The 15237-nt window shown below is 40.3% G+C and overlaps 2 protein-coding genes across 3 annotated transcripts in view; one reads left to right on the top strand and one right to left on the bottom strand.

The window, feature by feature from the left end:
- ACBD5 (acyl-CoA binding domain containing 5) overlaps positions 1-14622 on the bottom strand; it is a 30581-nt gene extending 15959 nt beyond the window's left edge. The window contains exons 1-6 of one of the 2 annotated variants that reach the window (XM_071428771.1): positions 14524-14622; positions 14142-14307; positions 12870-12990; positions 11353-11425; positions 7605-7716; positions 7445-7477 (exon numbers count right to left, since the gene is read on the bottom strand). In XM_071428771.1, the coding sequence (XP_071284872.1) occupies positions 7445-7477; positions 7605-7716; positions 11353-11425; positions 12870-12990; positions 14142-14217 (415 nt within the window). In that variant the 5' untranslated portion in view covers positions 14218-14307; positions 14524-14622. Of the gene's footprint in view, positions 1-7444; positions 7478-7604; positions 7717-11352; positions 11426-12869; positions 12991-14141; positions 14422-14523 lie in introns of those variants that run through there. The other variant, XM_071428772.1, reaches the window with a different exon arrangement.
- On the top strand, positions 14216-14629 carry LOC139591332 (uncharacterized). Its single transcript, XM_071429896.1, has one exon. The coding sequence runs from the start codon at positions 14216-14218 to the stop codon at positions 14627-14629; it is 414 nt and encodes a 137-aa protein (XP_071285997.1).
- The last annotated feature ends 608 nt before the right edge of the window (positions 14630-15237 follow it).

Consider the following 15237-nt stretch of genomic DNA (forward strand, 5'->3'; position numbering starts at 1 on the left):
CTGTATAATGGGGCTAAGTTTCTCAAAAGTAAGTATGTGATTTTTAACTCTTCACATATTTTGAGGCTGTTTTTGTTACCCAGATGGGAGTTCAGAATTTAAATGCCTCTCTACATCTCCCCAGCTTGAAGGTCATTTGACAAAGAGAACCTTGCTTAGCAGGTTTTTCTCAAATGCCTTGTACTTTTGTTTTATGAACAGGCATGTAATTCTTACACAAAATTAACATGCACTGCTGGAGCTGTACTGATGGTTAGCCCATAGCCCAGTACACCACAGTATCATCCTTACACAAGTTCCTGAGCCTCTCACATGCTTTGAAAATACCAGTGATCAGGAGCCAGCCTGCAACAGCGCATGAAAGACGTGATAAAACATTTAGCTAGCTGTGTACACCCTCACTGCTTAATAAAAATTAAGTTTTCCTGAAATACCATAACATCTGCTCAATCACAGCAAAATCTTAACCACTAGAAGATTATTTCCATGACCTACACTTGTATCACTTTGTGTAGGGATCTCCTTGCACACTTGTGTTTATGTTAATTCTCAAGGAGCCTACATGCTGTACAAAGTTGTTTTCATCATCAGGTAACTGTAATTATTTTCTAGCCATCACCCCTTGATGTTTCATGCTTGTTACTGATCCAAGTAGGCTCCCTACTTCAATTCCAAGTTTGTGCAACCACGTTCTGCCGTTTCCAATACACTTGATTACACAAATCCCCACCTCACTTTGAAACTGATGTATCAAGTACTGCAAGGAGCGGGGTCTGCAGGAGACACAAGTGGTACATGCAAGCATCTGGGAGCAATAAGCTCTTCAACTAGACCAAGAGTTTCTATTCCCTCATCCCCTTGCATTCTTTTAATATAGGGCACTATATTAAAAGATATCTATATCACTATATTAAAAAGATATTTTCTATATTACTATATTACAAAGAAAATTTCCAAGGGCCCAGCCTACTCTGCAACATCTGTTCTGCACTACTCAAACAAGCAGCTAACACAAATAAGAAGAGATTTTAGAAGAATTTGTCAGAAATACAGACTGAAAAATCTAAAAATCATTATTTTAACTACCATGGTTTTGTTTCTTTTAAATTTAAGTGCATTAGGTGCAAGTTCTCTGACAATGTACACCCTAAGCACACATACTGGGACATCCACATCTTCCTCTATATAGTTTTCCTTTTTTTTGGTGGTGGTTTAGTCTTCCTAAACTTTACTACAACAGAAAAAGCCTCTCCTCATTTTATTTTTCTTTTAATATACTCCAAAAGACTACAGCCTTGTTTTGTCAGCATTTCTCTCTGCTTATGTGCCTTTCAAGCTGTTACACTCCAAGAGATGACTCTGTATTTAATAAAAAAAAATTTAATCAACAATACTCACATCTTTATTTACCATTAATAAACATTAAAACAATAGTCTGTGGATAAGAACAAACACAGAAAACAGCAACTTCTCAACATTCATATTGACTTGCAAGTACAGTATTTAGGATTGCTGACTAGTCATCCCAGACTTTTACACTTTTCAGTATCTAAGGAGTTTCTCATCTCCACCCATATTGCCAATACCTTTTCCCAAGGATTTTCAGAATACGTGCCATATAAATAAGGATACCAAATTTTGGGGTTGACTCGGATACATTTCCCTCCTCCCTGATGCTCCTCAGCCTTCTGCAGCAGAGACAACGTGCCTGGGATTTGCTGGCAGAGAGAAGCCCAGCAGAAGAGCAGCTGCTGCACAGGCATTCTCAGCACTGGCAGGAAGCTCCACAAAGGCCCCGGGTGTCCAGAGCCAGCAGGCACACCCAGCCTGGTTACACGGCGCGTGTGCAGCAGGACCAGCGATCCAGGCTTTGCCAGCTCTGTCAGCACCTCAGCCAACGTGTGAGAACGAGCATGAAGAACAGCTGCTTCTTAGATGCTGGAACTTGAAAGCACAATAACATCATTCCAGGATCCAGGATGTCCCCAAGCCTGGTACTACTTCCCCCCGGGAGGAGCAAAACTTGCAAAGCTCTTTTCTGTGCAGAAGAGATAAAGTCATCATTTGGAATTTTCCCTTTGCATGGCAGCTAGGAAGGAGCATTATTCACTCTTGAGTTTTGTCCCAGAAAATACAAAATGTGAGCACAGTGAACTCAGAACCCTATAAAGAAAACTGAATTATGCTTGAAAACAACACAAGGCCACATAGCTGAGTCACACACTGTAGCCTTGAATTGTAGCAATCAAAAATTGTTTTGCCCTGTACCAGAAAAAAACAAAAATGAAATAACATTAAGGTCATAGTCTCCTGCCATCTGCACCAAGCCTACCATCTGAACTGCCTTTTACAAAGCCTATATCAAACACAGCCTCAGAGGTAAAACAAATGGCTTTTCTATGCATCTTAAAGGCTATAATTAATTAGTTTTGCTACACAAAGTTTATATGAAACACCAGACTGTGCCCACTGGGTATTTTCTGACAGCAATCAAGATGTGACTACCTATATCTGACCTTCCCCTGCCTCCCACACCCCTATCCACTGCTTCTTTGTAGCTTGTCTTTGTAGAACAGAGCTCTGAGAAATACAGATTCCCATTCTTTTGACCAAGATCTTTACAATAAGACAGCTAAAATATAAGGCACCAGAATTATCTGGCAAGTGGGTACATCTCCTAAATTATGAAACGAAGAGCTTTTGACATTTACTTTCCCTTTTGTAGGGAAATCTTGTCTGGCTGGAAGGAAAAAATCCAAGTTCAACAACCAACTATGCACCAAAACTGTTACTGTTGACTCAACCCGGCATGAATCACAATACAGACAGGCTTTTCTTTCCATGGAAGAAAACATCTCATAGCTCCCTCCACTTAAAGAAACAATTTTTAATCTTACATTTTACCATTTGGACACTTTTACCACTGCTCACCCTGTGGCAATATATTTTCTGATCACTCTGTATGAGAGAGGAGCTGTTGAAATACTCAGGCTTAGAGCTACACTGATGCTCTGCCCTCATTTCCAGCACTGTTAGACAGCACTGACATAAAGCCATCAGCTTGACATTGAGTTCACAAAGGAGGCTGAGATTTGGTGTGCAAAGCATGAAGCAGGTATAGATTGCCACAGGACAAGCCATGGCTTGTTGAGTCACTGATTCCACATCTCACTGACACTCTCCACTGACTGGCACTTGCTGGCCCAGCCCTTAATCTTCTATAATAATCCCATCCTGCAGCAAATGCTCGAGACAATGTTCTAGACACTTCTGAAGGCTAAACTACTGAGATTTTAACCAAAAGTATTTGTATGGTAAGTTTCACAGTAGCCTTTCTGAATATCATTTGTAACCTTGATTATACCTGTTAATTTATAATTGGAAACTAGAAGGTGAAAAAAGTTTAAAGGATGGGATTTTAAAAACCTCACTCACCCACACACCCAGCAGCTCCTCCTGCCTCAATGCAACTCCTCATTGTGGTGCAGACACTACAGAACCTAATAAAGCCCTGCAGTTCAGAGCAACACAGATTTCAGCTCTTTTCCCCCTTCTTATGAATGACTAAGAAGATTGACTGACATTGAGTTCTGTAAAAATCCTAGTGAAGAAAGGTGGAAGGAAAGGGAAGGAAATCTGTTGAGCAAGTATCTTTGGAGTCAAAGAGCCATGAAAAAGTGAGCTTATGAAAAAAACAGAGGGTGTTTCAGAGCAAAGGCTCACACACAAGCAAAAAGAGCCACCAAATGCCCCACTAGAAAGCAAAGACACTGAAAACAACCTGAGAAGGTCTTTGAGAATACAAAACTATTTGAACAGATAAACAACTCATACACAATCTAAAGAAACACAGTTGGAAAATATATTGCATTTTAAGAGTAAGAAAAGTATTTCTACCTGGAAAATAGTAATTAGGAACAGACTCACTTTTTTCAAGCTGATTCTGTACTAACTACTGCCTTTGAAATACAAATGTTTACATGTGTTTGCTTGTTCTAAAAGCACACAGACCTCAGTGAGTATTGTCTTTTAAACCTAGCTCCCCTATTGAATGCAAGAAGACACCAAGGAAATTGTTAAACAGCTGTGTCTGCCTGTGAGCTGGGCCAGCTTCTGCCGTTCACACAAGCAGTGCCCTGCACAGGCTCCTCCTTCACAGCCTGTGCTGCCATCAGCACTGCCCCCAGCCAGCATATGGAGCTCTGCACAGCACCTTGCTTCAGCAGACCTTCATCTGCTGCAACTGCAACACAGCTGAGAGAAAAGCTTTTGGGGGAGAAACGGTCCTTAGGAAGCCAAGGTAAAAGAGTATAATAATGCTGGAACTTCCTACAGCCTCTGCAGCACCCAACTTCTTGTTACTGGAGGCAACATTTGGTTTTCACAAAGGTTTACTGGCACCACTACTACTCAGCATGCAGGCAAAGGGTCATCTTTATTTGGTAGGATTTTAGAACAGATTAAATGCCTTTTCACAAAGCAGAAATATTATACAGAAAAATTCTACTGAACAACTTGTAAACAATTTCCAGATCCTTTGCTTAGTTGTTCAGATACCTTAACTTAGTGTGGGAGCCTGCCAGATAGGGATTTCCTTGCCCCCTTTTTGGATTGACTCTCATTCTTAAAAAAGAAAATATCCACAAACATTCTCAGGGAAACATTCTGAAGGATGAATTGGTTCTGAAACTCTCAATATTTTCCACCCCATATCAGATCACTAGGTGCCAATCCTAGCCCACCTTTGGCTTCTTCAGCTATTATAAAACAAGAAAGCTTGAATGCCCATTCTAAAAAATTCACATTTACTGAGCAATTTGCCTTTTTAACATTGACTTAGACATCAGATTTCTTGTGCATTTACTAGCAAGTGCAAAAAAGTTAAAATGCTACTTTCTAAAGCACCTCTCCACCTTATGTGTCACTCTACTCTTCCAGCAGCTACAAACAAGAGTCTTTTCTATAATGCTGCAAGAGTTACCTCTTCCCTTCTGCAGTGCTATGTCAGCTAAGAGCCCACTTTCTTCTTTGAAGTCCAGTATATCATGTACCCAAAAATAATTTGTCAATGACTTTGTCTGTAAAGAAGCACTTCATATCTGTCAGAAAGACACTACTGACACAGCTTTCCAGAGAAGTCAAGCTTCTCACACAGCTGCAGGGTGACCTTTCCAAACACTACCCAGTTTTTATGCTTTCAAAATAATTCTTAGATTTGCTCAGCCTATTGGAGTGAATTCTTTATTTTTTTCTTTCTTTACCAACACATTCAAGTCTGGGTATTTGGAAGCCATGGATCCAGTAAGTTCATCCTCATTTTCTAGTAGATGTTACAAGTCATTGATTTCAATGCTGGCATGTCAGACTTCTGTGTTCTTTATTAAGGACCCACAGGCTCTATTGATTCAGAAAGGCAGTATTTCAATGGTTTGTATTTAACATTTTCAAAGACCCACAAAGACTAGAAATGCAATTATAAAAGGCTATACTTTTCTGTTGAGGCCAATCTGCAAGAGACAATACACAAGCCATAACTGGTGTACACTGAGCTTACAGACAATTGTCTTTCACTAATTCAAGAAACTGTTGATTTTGAGGCAGTGGCATACAATTCCTAAACAATTAGATAATGATCTGCATACAGATTAAAGTTTGATGGAAGAATGGAAAGCAAACTCAAAACAGAATGGACCAGAAGATGGGGGTACAATATTCCACAGAATATTGTCAAGAGAAGAGTCCCAGATTTCAGAAGAAACCAACTGCCTGCCCTTGAAAAGCATACCTTCCACAGCAGAAATTACAGACTGTAGGGGTTTGGGGGTGAGGAAAGAAACAAGACTGGATAAACTCACACAATCAAAACATAACCATGTGTCAATTTTTAACAGTATTGTCACCAGTGTTTACATAATCTCTGACAGACTTGGGCCCTTTGGTTCTATTCTTTATTGTCTATCTGAAAGACTGAGGGTAATCATGCTTCTATACTTCTGTGGAATATTTTGGTATCCGTACTGTAAACAACAATAATTATTTCCAACTTCACTTTTAATCAGGGAGTGGTAAGAGCACCAAAGAAGGGGCTTCAAAACCTTAAATGCAAGGGTAAAGTTGTAACATACAAGGGACTTTATGAAAATCTGTCCTAATTTATTGTGGCATAATCAGATGATGCACGTGTAAGCAGTATGAACGATGCCATATCACCAGAATTATTGCAACAATGACAGAACAAGGTAAAGCTGAAATCTGCTGTTCTGTTTAACTTACACTGCCTTATACTTAACCTGCCTCTTTAAAAAACAAGTATGCTAGATTTGTTATGGAAATAGGTACAGTTCAATTTCCATGATTCTCTGTGTCATTTTTTAAAGAAGTGGCTTCTGGCACTGTGCCACAGACACCAAGTCCAAGTAAATCCTTATTACACAGATCACTGACCTGAATCTACTGATATTCTTACCCACCCATCAATCCAGCTGTCAGGCAAATCTATTGCATCCCACACATGAAGTATACACAACTTTAGTTGAGAAAAAAGTCACACCCACTTTCAAAATAGCCATGTAAAAACGTCTACCACTATTTTCCCCCAAAACAATGGAAAATTATTTCTGTTTCTCTGAGGCTTGATAATAAAACCACATTCCTTTAAGGTAGGGGAAAAAAAACCCCACATACAAAAGGCAATTTAACCAGTTGACTCATGCTTCTTAAAGACACCAACCAATTTATATGTGCAATGGATTTAGTTTTTAAAAACAGTTTCAAGTTTTGCCCTGTTGCATTTCAGTTTTTAAATGTCATTTTAAGCCAGATTTAAACAACTGTAAGACTTACACAACAGTGTTGTGAACACATTATCTGTAACATAATAATTGGTATGATCAAAACATTCTCACAATGGTATTGCTAAATAAAAATCAACACCCTGATTTTTATGCAGCTGTGATACCACTAGGTTTGCCACCTGTCAGTAATTTAAAATGTTTAAATATTCCCTTCATGAACTTGAGCCTCAGAAAACTTGAGAAGCCATGATTTAAAAAGCATGAGGTTTGATTGTCAATTTTAAAAAAAATTTAGATTAGATGACAGAGCTGGATTACCAGAACTGTATTCATTTTGACAATCCACATCTACATCAGAATGCATCAATACACATTAGTTGTTCATTTTCTTAATGGAAAGGCACAAACTAGATTTGGTTGAGAGAGTTGTTTTGTTTTAATTCTTCTTCAGGTTTCCTCCAGCAGCTCAAAAAGCCTGTCAAACAAGGACTAAACGTGCAGCTTACTGGACCTAATCACCTCAAAAGTAAAATAAAACAAAACCCAGCCTAATGAGGTGGCAAGCCCAGAAGTCACAAGTGTTAGCAGGAAGTTCCTACAGCACCAAAACAATGGAAATGATGGATTTACACATAATTTATTATTCCTACCTTCCAAATACTTAGAGACTTTCTCCATTCGAACTGCCATATTGTAAAGAGAATGAACAAAGAGATGCAACATTAAGCTTTTAAATCATTTACAGAAAACAAGCCCCCAAAACCACTGAGTTATGATTATCAGTAGTACAAGAAAGTTATTTGTCCGAACCTGATGTTAGGTCAGATCCTCTGTTCTTTTTATCTTCTACTATTTCATAGAACGGGCCTATTACTTGGAGTAACTCTTCAACTTTGTCCGTCATTGGCATACTCTCAAGAATCTGCACAAGTCCAAGACATGAAGCATCTTATGAAACAGCATTTCAATCATTCATTCATTCATTTCAACTGATTTTAAAACTGCTGGTTATTGCAAAACTCAGTAACATTTCACTAAGTCATTGAACTAGTTATTCTGATTTTTGTTTACTTTTTTTTTAATTACAGGGAAAGAACATAAAACTAAGTCATTGAATTAGAATCTTATAATTATTTTTTTTTTCAGGTGAAGATAAGACAAGAGAGCTAATGCACTTGCCAACACTAAAAACACAGCCTTGACACATTATTTACTAGTAGACCTTGGAATCCATTATTTCTTCAATTTTGAACTAAACCATCTCAAAGTTCAACAGGCTGCTGTTAGCCAATATTATTATTTTATAGACAAGTCTTTCCACAGAAAAAATAAAATGGAAATACTTTTTTGTCTTAGAGGATCCTCTGTACTGTCAAACCCTGCTGCCCTCAATGGAATGTAAGGAGCAGATCAAAAGTGCTCTACTAGGTCCTTCTAAGCCCAAACAAAAAAATGGACACAATAAAGCAAAACTGAAACAGCACAAAGACCCACTTAGGAAAAGAACAAACTAGAACCAAGTTCTGCTCTTGAAGTCATTTGGAGTATTTCCTCATTTTAAGTTACAAACACAGTATTTTTGATCATATGATAGGAATGAAAAATCCCAAATCTAAAATAAATTAAACAGAAGAGGTTCAATAGTTGGATACTATTTTTAAAGCAAATTGTATTATTGTCCCATTCTAGTTTAAGTCCTTTCAAACAAGCTTTTTGCCGATAGCTTTGTTACTTTTTCATCCTCTACATTTTAGTTACCTTATTTTAAAGTGGCAATAGCTATAGGTAAAAACACAGGCAGAAGCAAACTAACAGCTACAGTGCACCTCTCCTCCTGAGGGGCACCAAGAAAGCAACAGATGAAGGTACCTGCTGCCACAGAACATGCTGCTCAAAGGCACCAAGCACACCAGCAAGCAGTAGGAGCAAAAGCTGCAGCATTATTGCACAGAGCAGGAGCTCCAGGCTGGCTAACACCCAGCGAGTCAACACTTGCAAACCAGTCAAGGATACCAAGAGACAACAATTCTATCGACCTGCAGTTTCACTGCCACTTCTCTGGTCTGCTCAGTGTACATAATTCATGCTGTCTTTGTTAGGGAGAAATACTCAGATACACAGAGCTGGATATGAAACAGAGATTGAACAGTTTTGTGATTGCTGATTTTTTAATTTCAATAATGTTGAGAGAAACAAGAAGCCTTTTCTAGAACAAGGGTTGTATCTGTTCTGTATTTATTTCTACAGTCACCTTTGTAAAGTGTTTCATACATGCATTTCTGTGATGTTTGCACATTACTGCCCTTCATGTATTCTAAACAGACCTCAATATATCCAATAATATAGCACTTAGAATTTTTTCTAACTGCTAGCTTTTAGGTGAGCACAAAAAGAGAAAATACGTTCACCAGCAAAAGTAACTGCTTGCTTATTACGGCCACTAGGCTTAATAAGCAATCTCAAAAATTCAAAGTGAAAAATAAGTTATTATGTATCCTGATTTACTGTTTTCCTTGGATGTCACACAATTCATATATACTCATGTTTTAAATTAGAAACACCACATAGTGTTAACACTTCATGCTAAGATATCACTTATTTGTAATACATAAGAAACAATATATTTGAAATGTAAACAAATTAGTTTAAACAGCATTGCAAAATAAATTTCAGAAATGCTATCTGAAACAAACTAACCTTGAGTCTGAGCTTGGATGCATTTTGTTTATATTAACTAAAAATAATACATTTGTGTTCATCTCTCATCAGCATATCAAAAGCTCACCCAGACACATTCCCCAACTGTGATTTTCAAGGTTACAACATTAAGGAGGGAAAAAACCCCAAAATAAATTTGGAATTTTTGTGACAGGGTCATCTGATGCATGCATAGCCAAACACACTGTGCAAATGCCAGGGAATGCCCCAGGGCTGGGGGAATATGGCAGGCTTATACACCCTTAAACACAGTCCTGGGATATCAGCATACAAGTGGGTTTTTGCCCTCTCAGACAACAGCAGACTGCCCACATTAAGTCCATGAGGATTAGTGCAGTATGTGCTGATGGAACAACCCAGTGGATCCATCTGAAATGCACTTCCACTGACATTGCAAGTAGAATCAACTGGGATGGAAAAGCTGAAGGTAGTATTCCAAATGTCAGAGCTAAAACAGCACCAAAGCAGGGTAAACAGATTCCCCAGTTTCAAAGCTGAGCAAGGCAGGAAGTCATTGGCTCTCTATTCCCTACACATAATCCACACAGAAGTAGAATATTTATGGTTCATTAGGGTGAAGGAAGCAAACTTCCTCACAGGAGGCTTACTAGAGTTTTTTTAGAACAAACATTGCAGTTTCACTTGCTTTTAGTGTCCTGACCAAACCAGTTATTGCACTGAAAAAAACCCATAAGGTAATCTACTGCAATATCACACATATTGAATTCAAGGTGTGAAATGAAGGACTAAACCTTGTGGCACACATTCAAAGGAATTGTTAAAATTTAGTGGGATTTTTAATCAAACAAACAGTATTTGGCCTTCTGGGTTTTCTGGAGCTGCTTATTTTCCAGTTTAGAGCAGATACAGTAATAGCAGCAGGAACTACAGACAGGAAAAAGAGCAGTAAATCAGACTCCAGCTCCTTGCCTAGTAAAATTTTTTATTGTATCACCCATTAAATAGATACAGAGTTTGATGTCAAGATAGTGGCCTCAGAAAAAAGCAAGCGTATTTGGAGTAGAACTTTTTCCCTTTGACTCAAACCTCATTATAATAATAGATTACAATTATACTTTTGTTCAGATTGACAGCCAATAATCTTTAAACTGGAAAAGTAATCTCTAAAAGTTTCAGAGAAAAGAGTGCACTGAGAAGGGTTAGTTAAGAAATTACATTAAACTTTTAACTTTGTTTACTTTAGTTAATGCTGCAATTCCCGCTTAATCTGGTTAACTGTGACTGCTTACAAGTTACATCTATTTGAAAAAAGAGCACTTTACTCAATGCTAATAGTTTCACTGCAACTATAATATTCATGGAATATTTTTGTAACAAGTACAGAAAATTCAGGTTGCTGAATTCTTCCTGAAAAATAGAAAGTTAAAGTTTACATATTGGATTATATTCATGTCTCCAGTCATAAGAGTGAGACCTTTTCTCCTAAAATTCTTCTGGAAAGTTGTTTTAGTCTCTTTTCCAGAATAAGAATCACTTAGCTGTCTCAGCTCTAAGAACTGAGGCACTGTGCAGTACAGCTTTTTTCCTTAATGCCCCCTTTACCATTATTTCAGTATTTCACTTTCTTTAGCTCTGTCATTTAAGCTTTGTATCAGCTAGAGCTCTCATGTTTCTCTGAAAACAACATAAATTCTGTGTTTTGAAGGAACTTTATCATTTTCTTTTCCCCACAGGCCAAACAGCATAGCACTGAAATGTAACAGTTCACACAGGGGATAACTCATTTGGAGCTTTGGCAGCAGTAGTCAGCAAGACTCCCCTCACATTCCTCTATTTCTGGAACATTTTTTCTAGAAAATCTCTTCCTTAGTAAACATACCTTTTTCATTTCATCAACATAGGCTATCATGGCTTCTTCTTTGGACATGTTTCCCAAGGCACTCCAAGCATCCCTAGGAAAGAAAGTCACATACACCTTCAGTATCTTCAGGGAGTACTGGATTTTTTCAGCTTGGCCTTAAGTAGGTCAGTTATGTAATGTCCAAAGTTACTCTGATATGAGTAAAATGCAAGACTGATTCGCATTATTTTTCAAGTACAAATATATAATTTGCTAGGATAATCACACAGTGGAAGAAGAAGCAACAAACTGAACAGACTGGGGACTGAAGAGTTCCTCACTGATTATCTATGATTATGTACCCAGTAAGTTGTAAATAAGCCCAGATAAAAGACACACGTTACCCTTCTGACTAAGTTGAGTTTAAGATCCTGTGCTGTATAAAACAAACAGGCCCAGATACCTCAGCCAGCACTTACAAAGATTGTCACTGAGGTAGAATAAGCTACAAGGAAAATCTGTCCTTTTTGAGTTTAGCAACTGGGGAAAGACACATCAGCCTAGTAGGCAAATAGTTACCACAGCAGCTACTTATGACCTAAATAAAATCTTCCCCTCTCCAACTCTGCAAGACAGAAAACTCTAACCAAATTTATTAGTATTGCACAAGGCATCTGTCAGAACACAGACTGCAATAAAACAGTTCCTCAGTCTCGCACATTATTTGACATTTCAGAGTATTTGTCCCACTAATAGAAAACCACCAAGGTTGGTGGCTCACATTCCAGCTACAGCCAGCCAGGTGGATGAAAGCTCCCAGCCCTAGTCTAATCCCTGCACTCTGGCTAGGGGAGGCTGAGAAGGAAGGAGGAAAAAACAAAAAAAGTCCGAGGAATCATTTCACAGATTCCCAAGACCACCATAATCACAAAGACAGAAATAATATTTGTTTTTCAGGACAATCATCATTAAAATATTATAAGCAAAACATTCATATTGGCTTTTCAAAGAGAACTTGGCAATTTGGTGAGTGAGAATTCTTCCCAGGCCAAGGCAAACACATAGTGGGAAGACCTGCCCCTGAGCAGACAAACCAGAAAGACATAAACCCAACCTCCCCACCAAGAGCTCAAAGCTGTATTAGTGGTTGCCAGTGAGCACTTATTTACTTCAGGCTCACATCACACAAGAAAACTCAAGGAGGAAGAGCTCCAGATACTCCTCCACATCCCTTTTTCTTCAGAGCACCTAAGACTTCATTGTACAACATGGGATAAACACTGCAGAGGTACCATGATGGTGGTTGCCCAAGAAAAACCTGCCCACCTGCATAATCCAAGGGAACGTTTCCACCTGCAACTCTGAGAATGATCAATTATCTGAGTTAGAAAGTCAGAACACAACAGAAAACTAATTAAAGCATCAAAGGTTGTAAATGTTGTTTTTATTTAAAAAAGAAAGCATTTAGAGTTTCCTTCTCCAAGTGCTACTCTTCTAAACATCTCCACTCCAAACATTAAAAAAAATCCCCAAAACAACAACTCATGAAAAGTTACCATTTGTATCTACCAATTGGATCCCAAAATCCAGGTCGAGGAATGTTACAAGGTCCTTGGGTTGCTTGCTTATAAAAGCTATAGAACTTGAGCATCATTTCATTCGTTGGCTGGAATGAACCTAGTGAAAACATTTTAAAATACAATTAAATTGTCATCAAGAATATTACTGAGTATTTTACAAGCCTAATAGTTCTGTGAGAAAACAGCCTGCAGCCTGTTACAGCAGTACAATATAAGCCAACAGAGAACATCTTCACCTCATACACCAAGACCCAGCACCAGTGAAAATATTTACTGTACAAACAGCAAGTTTCAGATGGAGTTTAAAGGACTATAACCTTTCCTACTGCTAAGGTCAAACTCCACAATTAGAATAAAAAAGGTAATAAGTAACATCAAGCCGATGTCCTTTCACTCCGTTTAAAGGGACAGGTTTAGCTCTAAGTAAACAAAGTATCGTGCAAGTCACTTTACTGTTAACAAATGGTAACTTACTTCGAGTCTCCAGAACTCAAAAAAAACCCAAACAAACCAAGCCAAACAAATACAATTAACCCAAACCACGGCCTTCTGCAGTGTTTTTGTTTACCTTAGGTACTTGACAACACTTTCAGTAAAAGTTTCACCATACCTCCCGATTTGGTTTTCTCTTCTTCCTTTGTGGAACACATTTTTGTAGAGGTAAAAAATGTAAATATAAAACTCTAACAGCTAGCAGGGAAGATTCATAACCAATCCACTAAATCAAGTAGCTTGAGGCTGGATTCTAATCATTAGAAGTTTACAGTGACGTTTACCTCAAAAACCTCAGATTTTACTTTACATCAGAATTAATGATGTATGCAATAAACAAGGGTTTTTAAAATTATCACAACTCTTATCAAAAAGATAAGTTCTGAGGTTTTTTCTTTTCCATTTTGTTAACTCTTTCAGCAGAGGGGAACTCACGGTAACAGCTTTGTTAAAGCAACTTCATGATGTCAGGGAGGCTGAAACCGCGGGGAGCTGACAGATCCCCTGGTCCAGGCGCCCGACGGAGGAGCTCCTGGCAGGGCTCAGAAAGCCCCCGAGCCAGGGCTCCCCCGACAGGCGGGGAGCAGCACTAATGCCGAGCTTTCCAGCGGTTCTCCAGCCGCTGCCGGGGCGGCCCCGCTGCCCCGACCCCCCCGCGGCCGCGGCCGAGCCCCGGTCCCGCCGGGCCCTGCCCGCTCCCGGAGCCCGCCCGATACCGATGGCGCCGCTGCCACCGGACCCTCCCGCCGCACTCACCATTTTTGGGCAGGCTCTGGATCACCTTCACGGCTGCCTCGAACCTGGTAGCGTGCAGAGAGCCGGTCTCGGCCATGGCCCCGGCTCCTCACCGCCTCCTGCTCGGCTGCCGGGCCGCGTCCGGCGGGGCAGGCTCGGCTCAGCTCAGCGCCCCCGCCGCAGCCGCCTGCACGGGAGCGGTGCCGGGAGGAGCCGGGCCGTACCCAGCCCCAGCCCCAGCTCCAACAGCCCCGTTCCCGGCCTCGGCCCCGGCCCCGGCCCCCGCCCCCGCCCCCGCGCCCTCCCCTCCGGCGGGACCAGGACAGCCCGCCCAGCACCTCGGACCGGCCTCGCCCCCCACCCCGCCCGGCCCCGCGCTCAGCTCAGCCCAGCCCAGCCCGACCTCCGCCCCGGCCTCAGGCGCCCATGTTACGTCTCCCACAGCGGCTCCCTGCCCTTCCCTCCTCCCGCACCGCCCCGAGGCCGCGGGGGCACGCCGGGAAACGTAGTTTCTTTGTCTCTCCTTCCTCTTCCTCCCCTCTCTCCCCTCTGCTTGTATTGGTGCAAAACGGGAAAATTTCAAAACGTGCCATTGCCATATTCCACCCGCTTTACGGACCTCAGTTGTCTTCAGGACACTTACCACCTGGCAGCCTGCTGTGCTGCTGCCTCCCCTCCTCACAGCCGTCCTCATACCCACACCTAGTCACACAAAATTCACCTAAATTACCACTGTAGACACATTTTTTGAAATAGTTTTAATGACTCCTATTTCCATTAAAATTTTAGGCATGCCTAGAACCCAGGGAGCAACTATTTCCATGGTATCCAGAGATGTGGGTGAATACCAGCACAGTACTACCAGTTAGCTCGGTAGCTAATAAATGAATGGCCTTATTCAAAAGCGCTGCACATCCAGCTCTCTGCAAAGTCACACAAAAGTATGCTAAACCAACTGCTTTTGTAGCAAATGGAATAATTTACCCAGTGAGCAACAGGATGAATTAACAGCCCCATTGAATGGAATGGAGTCCAAAAACTCAGCATTTCAGTCAGTTCATTTATCTAGTACACAATATATATATTTTAAATTCCTCTGAAGACAGTTGTGTGCCCA

Source organism: Agelaius tricolor, unplaced genomic scaffold (assembly GCF_023055355.1).
Source record: "Agelaius tricolor isolate 1412-34295 unplaced genomic scaffold, bAgeTri1.0.p SCAF_6, whole genome shotgun sequence".
NCBI lineage: Eukaryota > Metazoa > Chordata > Aves > Passeriformes > Icteridae > Agelaius > Agelaius tricolor.